The following is a 12,169-nucleotide window of genomic DNA, read 5'->3' on the forward strand; positions in this document are numbered from 1 at the left end:
GCCAGCTCTCTTTCTCCTGCACCAAGCTGCACAGCAGGGACTTGAGGGTGGCTTAGAATGGCTGTCAGGAGATGTCTCCCCATTTATGGGGTCTCCTAGGCAGGGAAGGGACTGGGACCTTCTGAACTCTGCTCCCCAAGCTCACAGCCTGGAGTGCTTCCTGGAAACACCCCCATACTCTCAAGCAGGATCCCTGACATCCCTGTTGCCATAGCAAAGACTCTTAAAACAGGATTTGTAAGGTCCATGGCAGGCAGGCTGCAGGGAGCTGGAATCTGAGCCTGGTTCCTTGCTTCGTGCTCAGCACTGGGGAAGGAGCTGCAAGCTCCAGGCTGCAGAGAAGATGGATTCAAGGCTCTCTGCCATGTTCACCAACCACCACTGTCTGACCCTTCTGCACACTATGCCTCACTTTCTTTACTTGTAACCCAGGGGACAGATGCTGTTCATCTTTTCCTGCCCTGTGCCCCATCCTAATCCTGCCAGAGTTCTCTCTCTGCTGAAAGCACAGTGCAGGAGGACGACCCTGATTCGGGCTCTGGTGTTTGGAAGGCTCACCCCAGGCCAGTGATGACCCGGGAGAGGTTGCGCACAGGGCAAGCAGTGAGGGCAGGGGAGTCACTTGGGTGTCTCTGAGGTGAGCGCCTGGGTCTGGAGGCTGCTGAGGCAGGGAACCTGGGAGCCAGGCCAGGCTGCAGGTTCACAGGGCAGTCAGGGCTTCTGCTGACCTGAGCTCTTAGCTACCGACGAGGCCCAGAGGAACTCCCGACCCCTCCAGGAGCTCAGCTTGACCTGGAATCTTAAGATCAGAACCTGCAGGCCTGGGAGGCTCCCCGGACCCAGTGTCCTTCCTCATGGCAGTGGTTCGGCCTCATGGCTGCAGACCCAGGGATGGCTCTGGTTTCTTCTAGCGGATAGGCTGGGCCCTTCTCACGCCCCCATCCTCCTGGGGCCAGGGCCCTGCTCCCTACCTGTGTGCACGCCTTCCCTTGTGTCCACAGGAAGGACGCTGCATCTGCTAGAGATGCCCTACACCCCCATGGATTTAGAACTCCATCTGTCCTTGACTCCAGCGTTCTTCCTCAGACACGCTGTGTCTGTGTGCACATCTGGAGGACTTCCAGAGGCCTAGGTTCTGGTTCCCAGGTGGCTCAGTGCTAAAGAATCCATCTGCCAATGCAGAAAATGTGGGTTCGACCCCTGGGTCGGGAAGATCCCCAGGAGAAGGAAATGGCAACTGGCTCTAGTATTCTTGCCTGGAAAAAGCTCATGGACAGAGGAGCCTGGCAGGCTACAGTCCATGGGGTCACAAAAGGTCAGACATGACAACACACAGCACTCACACACTCAAGGTTCTAGTAGGAGAGGGCTGTGTGGGCAGCATTGGGCAAAGAGGGGGTAGGGCTGGGTTGGGACATGGCTGGAAGGTCGAGGGGAAGGTATGACACCTATTTCTCTCTGTGGTGACAATGGCCAACTTCACTGGGAGGTCCTGAGCTGGGATGAGTAAGGGGCACCTGAGCAGTGGAGTCTGGAGTCATTGGGGAGGAGATGGTTCAGGAGATGAGCCCAAGGGACCCAGAAGAGATTCACAGTTTCTCTGCTTCTTTTTTTTGTTATTACTGCATGAAGAAGTTGAGGCCCAATTAAGGCCCAGGACTGTCTGATGCCCAGACTTCTGGGAAGGTCAGGTTGGGAGGCGGGAGGGGGAAGAAGCACGCAGAGCACTGACTCGGAGGAAGACTTTATTTCACCCCCATCACCCTGCCCCACAGCGAAGGCAGCCCTGAGGCCCTAGGTGGGCAGTGGCTGGCCTCCTGATTAGTGGCTGTGGCCATGACCGCCGTGGCTGTGGCCGTGACCTCCATGGCTGTGGCCGTGGCCATGGCCATGGCTGCCCTGGTCGTGGCTGCCCTGGTCAGGGCTGCCCTGGCCAGAGCATGAGCCTGAGCCACCCTTCCCGTAGCCTGGCCCGTGCCTGTGGCCTTTTCCTGGGGGTGCGGTGTTGTGCATCTCCTCGTGGGAGGCTACCGTCAGCCTGGCCACCAGCATAATGAACTCCTCGAAGCTCAGCTGCTTGTCTACATTTGTGTCCAGGTCCTCCATGATCTCATTGATAGCATCTTCATTCTTCTTCTGCTTCTGCAGGTGGGAGACACAGGGTGTCAGGGCTGGGTGTGGTCAGGGCTGGGGACAGGTAAGAGCACTGCAAGTGACCCGATGGCAGAGGCATAGGGACACTGGGCTTCCAGGCCTCAGTTTCAGCATCTATTAGATACTTTCTAATTCCTTCCGCACATAACCCGGGCACCACGATTCTCTCCCTTATACAGGAGAGGATCCAAGGTCAAGTGACTTGCCCAAGGTCACGCAGTAAGTACGGCGATGTCTCCTCACTGGGTTCTTACGACAATTATAGAGAGACTTGGAATTCCCTGAGGAACACTTGCAAAAATGGTCTTGCAGAGGGTAACTAGCTCGTGCAGATTGCCAAGGCTTGGGAGTGGAAGGGAGGACACCCACGTTACAATCTGACCCAGAGCTTGGACTTGTCCCGTTCTCACAGCCTCCCCTCCCCTCCCTCTCCAGGCTAGTGACCCTCATTTCAACCTGTAGGGTGGGAAAGCATCTGAAGGAAATGAGATGGTGTGATAAGTGTGCAAGGAAGGGCATGAGGGGAGGATCCAGGCCCCCCTGGGCTCCAGCTCTGCCACCCACTGGCTGGGCACTTTTGCTGAGTCTCCTCTTGCAATGCTTCACCATGATCTCCTCTTCTGTACCTTTGCCATTGTCCTGGCAGAGCCGTCACTCCTGAGCAGCCCCCGGGCAGGGACCTGGCTTTCACTCCTGGCCTATCTGCTCTGTATGTTGGGGGTGGTGGATGGGGTGGAGCAGGGGTCACACAGAGAATCTTGCCCACACAACATCTTGGCTGTATCGTCTCTTGTCCCCCCTGACCCAGAGTCTGTCTTGCTGAGTTCTGCCCCTGCGGGGAGCTGTCAGCATCACCCCGGCTCTGTCTACTGCAATTCTCCATCTTACAAAGGTGGGGGGGTTGGCCCAGGCAGTGCTGGCCACCTATTCTGGGCTATCCTGCTCCAGAAATGGAACTGAGACTGGGACTTACATGTCCCAGCCTTCTGAGCACAGCATCTGTGTCCCCCAAGTCACCAAATTTGCAAAGAAAACAAAAAGATCCAGTGGAATGAATCTTCCTTTTCTTAGAGCTGCCGGATCATTTTCAGATCAGGGAAATAAACTAACATGTTATGGAGCGCTTTGTCCACACTGGTGCTGGGCTGGGTCCCTTCCCACACGCTGTTTATTTGTTTCCTACCTGAGAGCCTTTGGATTAGAAAAGTCCTCTTGGGTCTTCTAAGTTCATCTGACGCTTGGAGGCTCATTAGCTTCCTTCCAAGGGTCGTTGTCACTTGCTTCCCCTAGCCCCTTCCCAACACTCAGGTTTCAGCTCAAAGGTCACCGCCTTGCAGGGACCCTTCACGTATTTAACTAGTTCCCTGTCTCCTGCCCAGTCCACATTGCCCACAGCACTCTTTTGGCAGTGGATCTCTCTGTGTTCTTGATTGGTCAACACATTTGCCATGAGTCTCTCCCCTTAAGACAGTGGGTCCCTGTTGGCCACTACGTGCCCCGCCTGGGATGGAACCCAGCACACTGCACAAGCTCAGGCTGTTGGTACCAGCTACTGTGGACCGCCTCTAGTGACAGGGTCCAAATCCTGCTCTAAACACGGAGCCCACTGCCTTTGGAGGCTGGGTCGAGGGGCAGGAACATTTTCCTTGCTGGTTGCAGACTGTATCCCCATTCTCCATCCTTAGCCCAGACTGAGTCAGGTCTGCCGGGAATCCAGCCTTACCTTGAGAAAGTTTGGCAGCTCTTTTTGCACCAGCTGTTTGAATTCTTTCTGGATCAGGGTGTCCGGGTGCCCTAGCCGTACAGAGTACTGGTGGAAGATGTTGATGATGGTTTCTATGCTGCTTTCCATTTGTGACATTTGGTCCTCCATTTTCCCGCCTTCTGTTTGAGCAACGGAGTTGGGTGCTTAGAAGACTGTCAAGCTTCCTTGGACCCTCCTACTGTCCGCACACAGGAATGAAGAGGAAAATACAGAATGAAAAGAAATTGGGGACTGCAACTGAACTGGGAGATGACCCAGTTCCAGACATGAGAGGAATGGCTTATAGAATGTCTAGGGAATGCCCAAAAAGAAGCCTTTGAGGATAGGAGACTGCAGCAGAGCATGACCTAAGAAAAAGGGAAGGAAGCTTTAAAGTGAGCAGTCAATCAAGGAGGGCGTCCAGGTTTGAAAGGAAGATGGGGAAGGGGAGTGAAGAGTCAGTGGGCAGGCTCCGGCCCCGGGGTAGCTGGCAGCTCACTTACCCAAGCCGAGAAGCCTCGCAGAAGGGTTTGACAGCAAGATGTGGGCCCAGTTTTTATACACCACTGATCGAGACACTCAGCCCTCTCGTGCGAAGATTGCTTCATAGGTGAGCCTATGTGGTAAGCCCAGGCTGGGCTGTTTCACTGCCAGGAAGGGGGCTGGGCCAGGACAGGAAGTGTTCACAGAGCTCTTTTTGACTTTTTGTGAAATTCCCAGCCCTGGCCTGGAGCTGGTTTGGGAGGAAGCTGGTTGGCTTGGTCCACTTCCCCTCCACCCCACGCCCCTGTCCCCCTGAGTGAGGTGGGAAGCAGGCTGCCTCTCTTCTGGGACCCCTCTCTCAACAACCACCAAGGTTGTGCTTCCCACCTGTGATAGCCAGGGGCTGGTGGTGGGCTGAGGACCCCTGAGGTGGCCAACCCACTCTGGCTCCCGCTGTGGCAGCCCAACAAGGATGGCTGAACTTCCTGCACCTGTCTGGCTCTGGCTTTTAAGAGGGAGAGGGGTCTGCCTCCATTGTTTGAGCTGATGGAGGTGGTGCAGACGACAGCCTGCAGCCATCCTGCGCGGTTCCCTCCTCAGTTAGGGAATCTCTGTTTTAGGCTATGGGGCAAGTTCGCCTGGGTGCCCCTCTGTGTGCATCCACAGCGCCCTCTGCTGCCTCTATCAGGGCATGTTTCGCTCTGGACCAAGGATCCGAGACCCAAGCTCACAGGAGCTAGAGTCCTGGAGCCAAGTGGTGAAGCAGTGTGGGCTGGCGAGCACCAAGAGCACCATCCGTAGTGTGACTTGTGACAGCAGACGTGGGTCTCAGGGTTGGAGAGACTAGAGAGTGGTGGGGACTGTGGCAAAGGACAGCATTCCCCACTTGAGGGGGCCGCTGTTACTCAACCTCAAGGGAAGGCAGCACGTGAGAGAGTGGATCATTTAACGGACCTTTCAAAGGTTCAGGAAATCTGATTTTTTCTGTGAAAACTCTTGCTTATAAGATTTGTCAACTACTTTGAAAGGAAAATAAAAACATTAGCTATGAAACATGGTATGCGCTGAACAAAGCATGGTTGCAGGGCAACGCCTGAAGTTCTTGTGTTTCAGGTCTCTCTCCTCCACTCTGCTGAGGTTCCCCGAACCAGGGATGTGGCCTGAATCACCTCTGCGGTTCCAGGATGGAGCAAGAGCCTGCTCGGTAAATGTAGAATGAACAGTTGTTGAATTAATAAATGCAGGAATGGGGAAATGAGTGAGTGTGAAATACACACAGGTCTGTTTGTTGCCCCGTGACTTTCTGCAGAGATGTTGGCTGGGACCATGCAGTGTTGGTTAGGATGGAAGTGAATGGGTAGGAGGAGAGAAGGGTTGGTGGTTGGTGGAGTGAGCAGCTGGACAGGGCTTCGAAACAGAAGGGAGTCCTCACTTGGGGGTCCTGCTTTGGCAGTGAGTTCCCTCATGGCAGAAGGCGGTGGCAGGGGCAGGGGACTTCCCTGGTGGTCCAGGGGCTAAGTCTCCATGCTCCCAATGCAGGGGGCCTGGGCTTGATCCCTAGTCAGGGAACTAGATCCCACATGCCACAGCTAAGAGTTCACATGCCACAACTGAAAGACACTACATGCCCCAAGGAAGATCAAAGATCTCAGAACTCAGAGCCTGTGCAGCAAAAAAAAAAAAAAAAGGCCTTGGTTGGCAGACCTCATGGTCCCAGGCTAACCCAGGCCTGGGTGAGGCTGAGGCTGATTGTAGAGGCTGTGACCTGGGTTGGCTATTTCTGGCTTGGTCAATAAGTGCCCAGATCCCACCCAGCCTCCTCATTGCCAACCAAGGCCAGAGGTTGGAAGGAAACAGTGGTGGGAAGTGGGGTCTTCTCATAGAGAGACATTCAGAGCTGCCTGAGTGGGCATGAATTGGGACAGTTTTCCTGGTTCTGGACAGGGGGCATGGCTTCCTCAGCTGTGTTAAAAGCACACAAGCAAACAAGGGAGCAGGCAGACGCTCAGCAGCTCGAGACCTATCAGTGAGCTTGGTCACCCCTGAGGCCACGACCAAGAGGGGTCCCAAGTCTAAATCCTTTCCCCTGACTCCTTCTTGCTGTCTTCACTCATAATCTCTGTGATTTCTGGGGAGTTTTCTTTCCCCATTTTCTGTTCCCTGGCTCCCGTTTTTCCAGTCCTTCTCTCCTATCTCTTGTGGAACCTGGTTTTTGTTCTCAGTGCGTCCCTGAAGTTCCAGAGCCTTCCAGAAATTCCTGATGAATATCTCAGCGTGTCCCTGTTGACCTCCTCTGCCTTGCGGGAATCCCTCTGAAACAGGAAATAAAGAGCTGTCACATTATCACCACGTTGGCGTTCTAATGGCTGGCCTTGGGGTCCCTCTCCCTCACTAGCTTATTAACTCCTTTTACTCATCCCTGGAAGATTAACGTCATCTGAGAGGCATCTGATAAACGGTTGCAGAGTAATATGTGACTGACATGGCTTTGATAGAAACTACGCTGAGAAGATGATCATTTCCTGTAATTAAGAAGTTGTGCAGCTCGGGAAAATGCAGAGAAGGAAAACAAGGAAGTGGGGAGGGGTGAAGAAGATATGGAGATGAAGGAGATTCCGCGGGTGAACGGTAGGTAGCCTGGGATGATCAGAGTTCGTGCTGCCTCCTTGTGGCCTATCTGTGTCAGGACAGCCTGCTGCATTTCTTGGGCCCTGATTCTTAACCTTTCGGTTTTCAAGGCCCTTTGACACTTGACAGATTATTGAGTATCTAAGAGTTTTTGTTTATATGGGTTACATCTACTAGTATATACAATACTATACAATTTAAAATACTTATTAATTCACTTAAAATAGTATCAGTAAGCCCATTATCTAGTAACATATTTTTAAAGTGAGACATAATTATATTTTCAAAAAAAGGCTAGTGAGAAAAATGATATCTTTTGTTGCATTTTTGCACACCTCTTTAATGCATGGCTTATATGAAGACAAAAGGACTTTCCTACTTCTGTAATCAGTTTGTTATATGTGTTGTTTTCTTTTTCTTTTTTAAAATTTATTTTTAATTGAGGGATAGTTGCTTTACGATATTGTATTGGTCTCTGCCATATATCAACATGAATTAGCCATAGGTATATATATGCCCCCTCTGTCTTGAACCTCCCTCCCACCTCCTTCCCCATCCCAGGCCTCTAGGTGGTTACAGAGCCCTGGTTTGAGTTCCCTGAGTCATACAGCAAATTCCCACTGGCTATCTATTTTACATATGGTCATGTACACTTCCATGCTTCTCTCTCCATACATCTCCATACATCCATACACCCTCTACTTCCTCCCCACCCCAACCCACCCCATGTCCATAGGTCTGCTCTCTGCGTCTGCATCTCCATTGCTGCCCTGTAATTAGGTTCATCAGCATCATCTTTCTAGGTTCCATATATATGTGTTAATATACGGTATTTGTTTTTTTGTTTGAAGATTTGAAGACAATTGAGCCTCACACAGATAAGTAGTTGGAAAGAGGAGAATATATTAATAGTCTTTAAAAGTTGTTGCTGAAATGGCAAACCACTCCAGTATTCTTGCCTGGAAAATCCCATGGACAGAGGAGCCTGGCAGGCTATAGTCCATAGGGTCGCAAAGAGTCAGATATGACTGAGCCTACACTTATATAAATAATTACAATAAAATTTGTTGTGAATATTCTTCTTTGATAATTCACCAAAACTCAACAAGTGGAAGTTTTGAAAGGGTTGTCCTAGAATCTCAGACCATATTAATCAATTCTTTGTTACATTAGAATTCGTTGGTCTATCACGAAATATAAATAGGTCTCCTCAGCAAAAGAGACACTGATGTATAGAACAGTCTTTTGGACTCTGTGGGGGAGGGAGAGGGTGGGATGATTTGGGAGAATGGCATTGAAACATGTATAATACCATATATGAAACGAGTCGCCAGTCCAGGTTCAATGCAAGACACTGGATGCTTGGGGCTGGTGCACTGGGACGACCCAGAGGGATGGTATGGGGAGGGAGGAGGGAGGAGGGTTCAGGATGGGGAACACGTGTATACCTGTGGTGGATTCATTTTGATATATGGCAAAACAAATACAATATTGTAAAGTTAAAAAATAAAATAAAAAAAATAAATAGGTCTCCTATGACTCTGTAACTTAATATACTGGTCACTTGGAAAAGATTGATTCACTGGGTTATCCACATCTTCCAAATGCTGGCACATTTCATTATCTAATATATAGACATATGTAAAAATCACATTTATTGATAAAACCACTGATCTCATCAAGAAAATCTTTACGTTTTGAGAGACTGTCAAACTCATGGTAGCAGAGCCAAATTTTTCAAATTCTAATTTTTGCTCGAAAGTTCCAGTTTTATTTTATTTTATTTATTTTTTCTGAAAATACTAGGTTTTATTCACCTCCCTAAGATAACCAATAACCATACTATTAGTTAATAAGCTTTTCTTATAGTAAATGGTGTCACCTGACATACAAAAACCTGTTAATCTAAGTTATCAGGTGTAGGCCTACTGGAAATTCTTAACCATATACTTGTCTTGACAAGCTTTGCTTTTTGAACGATGAATCGTCTTAATGCAAGTCATTGTATTTCTGTAACAAAGTAATGAAAGGCACAGCTCTTGCAAGCAAACTTAAACCCATTCAACCAGCTGAAAAATACTTTGGTTCTTCAGGAAAAAACTTAGCAAGACAAAAAAATCTGGTTCATTTCACAGTTCTGTTCATTTTCATAGCTTTAATCTAACAGTTACATGATAAAAATACTCCAAGAAGAACCAAACTATATAGCAACAGACAAACATGCATGAGAGATTCTGTGCACTCGATGCAGCTGGCAGAAAAACTAGTTAAAATGCTAATTAGGACAAATTTGGTCTTTAAAATATCAGTTCCTTTCCTTTAAAAAAAACTTCTGAGTCTACCAAGAAAATACAAAAACATAAGGCTGTAAGTAAATAATAGCTGTGTTTAGGCTATTACAGTGCAGGTTATCCTCAGGCCTCATACATCCTGCTTCACTGCTGCTTGCACTCTGCTGGGTTTTGATCCTTCTTTGGGTCATAGTCAGGATCATTTTCCTCATCTCCTTCTTCTTCTCCTTCCTCATCCGCTTCTTCACCTTCTTCATCGTAATCATCGTCATCGTCTTCAATAGCTTCTCCAGTAAAGTATAACACTGATCTTGGGATTATACGCTCACGTAAAAAGTGACCAATTTCAAAGTCTGCAGCGAGGATAGCTTCAGAATCATCATCCAGATCTCCACTCTCAGGAACTTCAGGAGGGGCAAAAAAATTAAAGAAAGAGTCATTAGAAACTGTTTTGGTCACAGTACGAACTGTCCCACGTCCCTTGTGTTTCTGCTTCTTCTTAATCGTTTTCAAAGTGACATTCTTCCCTTTTTTCCAATCTATCTGGCACCCTGTACAACCCATAATTTCTGGTCCATCAAAAGAAAAGGGATCAGAATCATCTGGTTCTGACCTCATCCTATATGTCTTTGTCAACACTTCATTTGTGAAATATTCATTGGGTTCAAAGTGAAATTCTAAGACAAAACTCATAGGCTGACCAGCATCTGAGAACTTCACTTTAGTATCTTTCAAGTGCTTCAGAATAGGCTCATCATGTTCCTGAACCATATCACTGAGCAAGTCAACATTCTTAAAAACGGTCAACCAAAACTCAGGAATTCCCTTGGGATCTTCTTTTTCTTCATCCTTTTTCTCATCTTCAACCTTGGCCTTTTCTTTTAGCTCCTCAGAAATTTCATCTTCCTCATCTGGTTTCCATTCACACTCTTCTTCTGTAGGTTCATAAATGGCATTAATGATCTCAAATCGCTTATCAAACAGAGGCTGATAAAGAACAGCATACTTTCTTTCAAGATCATGAACTTCCTCATAGAATTTGGCTTCTATTTGTACACATTTAACTTGAAGGTTTTTGAGAGCATTCACTCGTCTTTTAACTACCCTAGGCAAGCTTTCAATGTATCCAGTTGGTGTTTCTACCAGACCATCAAGTCTTTCTTGAAGGGCTGCAAGAATCTGAGGATTTTGCATCATCTGAACAGTCAGCTGACGCGCTTTGATTTTTGTTTCTTCACCAGTTTCTTCTTCTTCTACTTCTTCAACATCATCCAAATCTTGATCAAGTTCAGACTGTTCTTTGTTGTCGATGTCTGCCATGTTGTACAAATGCCAAATATCGGTGGCGAGCGCGGGGAGCCGAGCGGCCCGAGCTGCGCCGGCAGTGACTCAGGGCGGCGGCGGGAGGAGCAGGAGGCGGCGCCGCGAGCAGATGGCGCTAAAAAAAGGGAAAGTTCCAGTTTTATTACACTAACACATCCTACTGGTTTTCCTTGAAGTAAAAGTTTAACTCTATTCATTTTCAAGATAGATGTCTGCATTATATACTGTAGCGTGAGTATCCATAATTGAGCTGTTATTTGTCCTTTCAAGTAAAAATTGTGTTTCTATGAAAAAAGTGGCTAGTTCAACTTACTCTTCAATCACGCAAGTGCTTTTCCTTGAGACGATCATGGTTGAGATCGAATGAAATGAATAGCTTCCGTCGCTTCACATTTTCATTTGGAAAGAATACAGCATGAGGAACGCAGGGGCTGCTAGTGCAGTGTGCTGCCGCTTCCCTGGTGCCCGCTAACGTACGAAGAGTCTGACCCACTGTTGTTCTAGGGTCACTGGGGTAAATATCAGTGCAGCGAGGAAGGGGAGGATCTGGGGATACTTGGTTGGTGGGAGGCTTCTTGTGGTGGGTGGTTCAGGGTGTATTATCATGGACTGCAATGTTATATCATGACTGGAAATAGTCATGACCTCATGGAGCCCCTGCAGGGTCTTGGGAACCCCCAGGTTCCTTGGAACGTTCTTCGAGAACCACTGTCTCAGGCAATACGTTACTTGAAGCAGCCTGTGTTATCTGTCTGCTTTTCTTTTTCCTTCCTTCTTTTCCACAGAAGGTCTCTTGGAAGAAGCCAGGCTGGATGTGGGGCCTCCTGGCCCAGGTGAGGAGTGAGACAAGGACCCTCAGCAAGGTAGCCAAGGAGGGTGAGAAAGGGGGAGACGACCAGGGTGGGGCTGGTCAACTTAGCAGGCCAGGTAGGATTTTGGTCCTAAGCGGGTGTCAGGAGGGGAAGAGAGCGGAGTGGGCTGCTGCTGCTGCTGCTAAGTCACTTCAGTCTTGTCCGACTCTGTGAGACCCCAGTGTTCTTGCCTGGAGAATCCCAGGGACGGGCGGGCTGCCGTCTCTGGGGTCGCACAGAGTCGGACATGACTAAAGCGACTTAGCAGCAGCAGCAGCAGCCCACTCTGCTCTCTTCCCCCTCCTGACACCCTCTGTTCAGAACAGGGTTTTTCCCTCAGGGAGCCCCTCAGCCTGTTAGTCTCCAAGAATTTTCTGGTCTCAGGATGGACCTGGGCTCACCTGCTCGCCCTCCTCTCTCAGGCAGCCACCACCCACCCAGTCTCTCCTCAGGGTTCCCACCTCCCAAACCCGTCTGCAGAATGGAACCATTCTCCTCTCCCTAACCTGATGCTCTGGGGGCCACAGGCCTCCTCTCTGAGAGCTTCACTGTGGGTCAGGCCTGGGAGGTGGAGGCCTGGGAGACAGTCCACAGGTTCAGGAAAGCCCCAGGCCCTGCAGTGTCAGTCCCCAGGCTGCAGGTCTCCCTCCCCCTCGAGTATCTCTGGGGCTGCTGCCACTTGCTCCGGTGGCCCA

At 49.3% G+C, this 12,169-nt stretch overlaps 2 protein-coding genes across 3 annotated transcripts; both read right to left on the reverse strand.

Annotated features, from left to right (window-relative positions):
* Nucleotides 1-1,728: 1,728 nt before the first annotated feature.
* Nucleotides 1,729-4,550, reverse strand: S100A9 (S100 calcium binding protein A9). Of its 2 annotated transcripts, none has more exons than XM_070363232.1 (3): nt 4,402-4,550; nt 3,878-4,097; nt 1,729-2,142 (listed from the first exon to the last, which is right to left on the reverse strand). In XM_070363232.1, the coding sequence occupies exons 2-3, from the start codon at nt 4,025-4,027 to the stop codon at nt 1,822-1,824; spliced, it is 471 nt and encodes a 156-aa protein (XP_070219333.1). In that variant the 5' UTR covers nt 4,028-4,097; nt 4,402-4,550; the 3' UTR covers nt 1,729-1,821. The 2 variants fall into 2 exon arrangements, with proteins under 2 accessions (XP_070219333.1, XP_070219334.1); XM_070363233.1 differs by having other exon boundaries at nt 3,878-4,094; nt 4,402-4,530.
* Nucleotides 4,551-9,145: 4,595 nt separating this feature from the next.
* On the reverse strand, nt 9,146-10,742 carry LOC102272431 (nucleosome assembly protein 1-like 1). Its single transcript, XM_005909572.2, has one exon. The coding sequence runs from the start codon at nt 10,618-10,620 to the stop codon at nt 9,445-9,447; it is 1,176 nt and encodes a 391-aa protein (XP_005909634.2). The 5' UTR covers nt 10,621-10,742; the 3' UTR covers nt 9,146-9,444.
* Between the last annotated feature and the right edge of the window lie 1,427 nt (nt 10,743-12,169).

Source organism: Bos mutus, chromosome 3, assembly GCF_027580195.1.
Source record: "Bos mutus isolate GX-2022 chromosome 3, NWIPB_WYAK_1.1, whole genome shotgun sequence".
Taxonomy (NCBI): Eukaryota; Metazoa; Chordata; class Mammalia; order Artiodactyla; family Bovidae; genus Bos; species Bos mutus.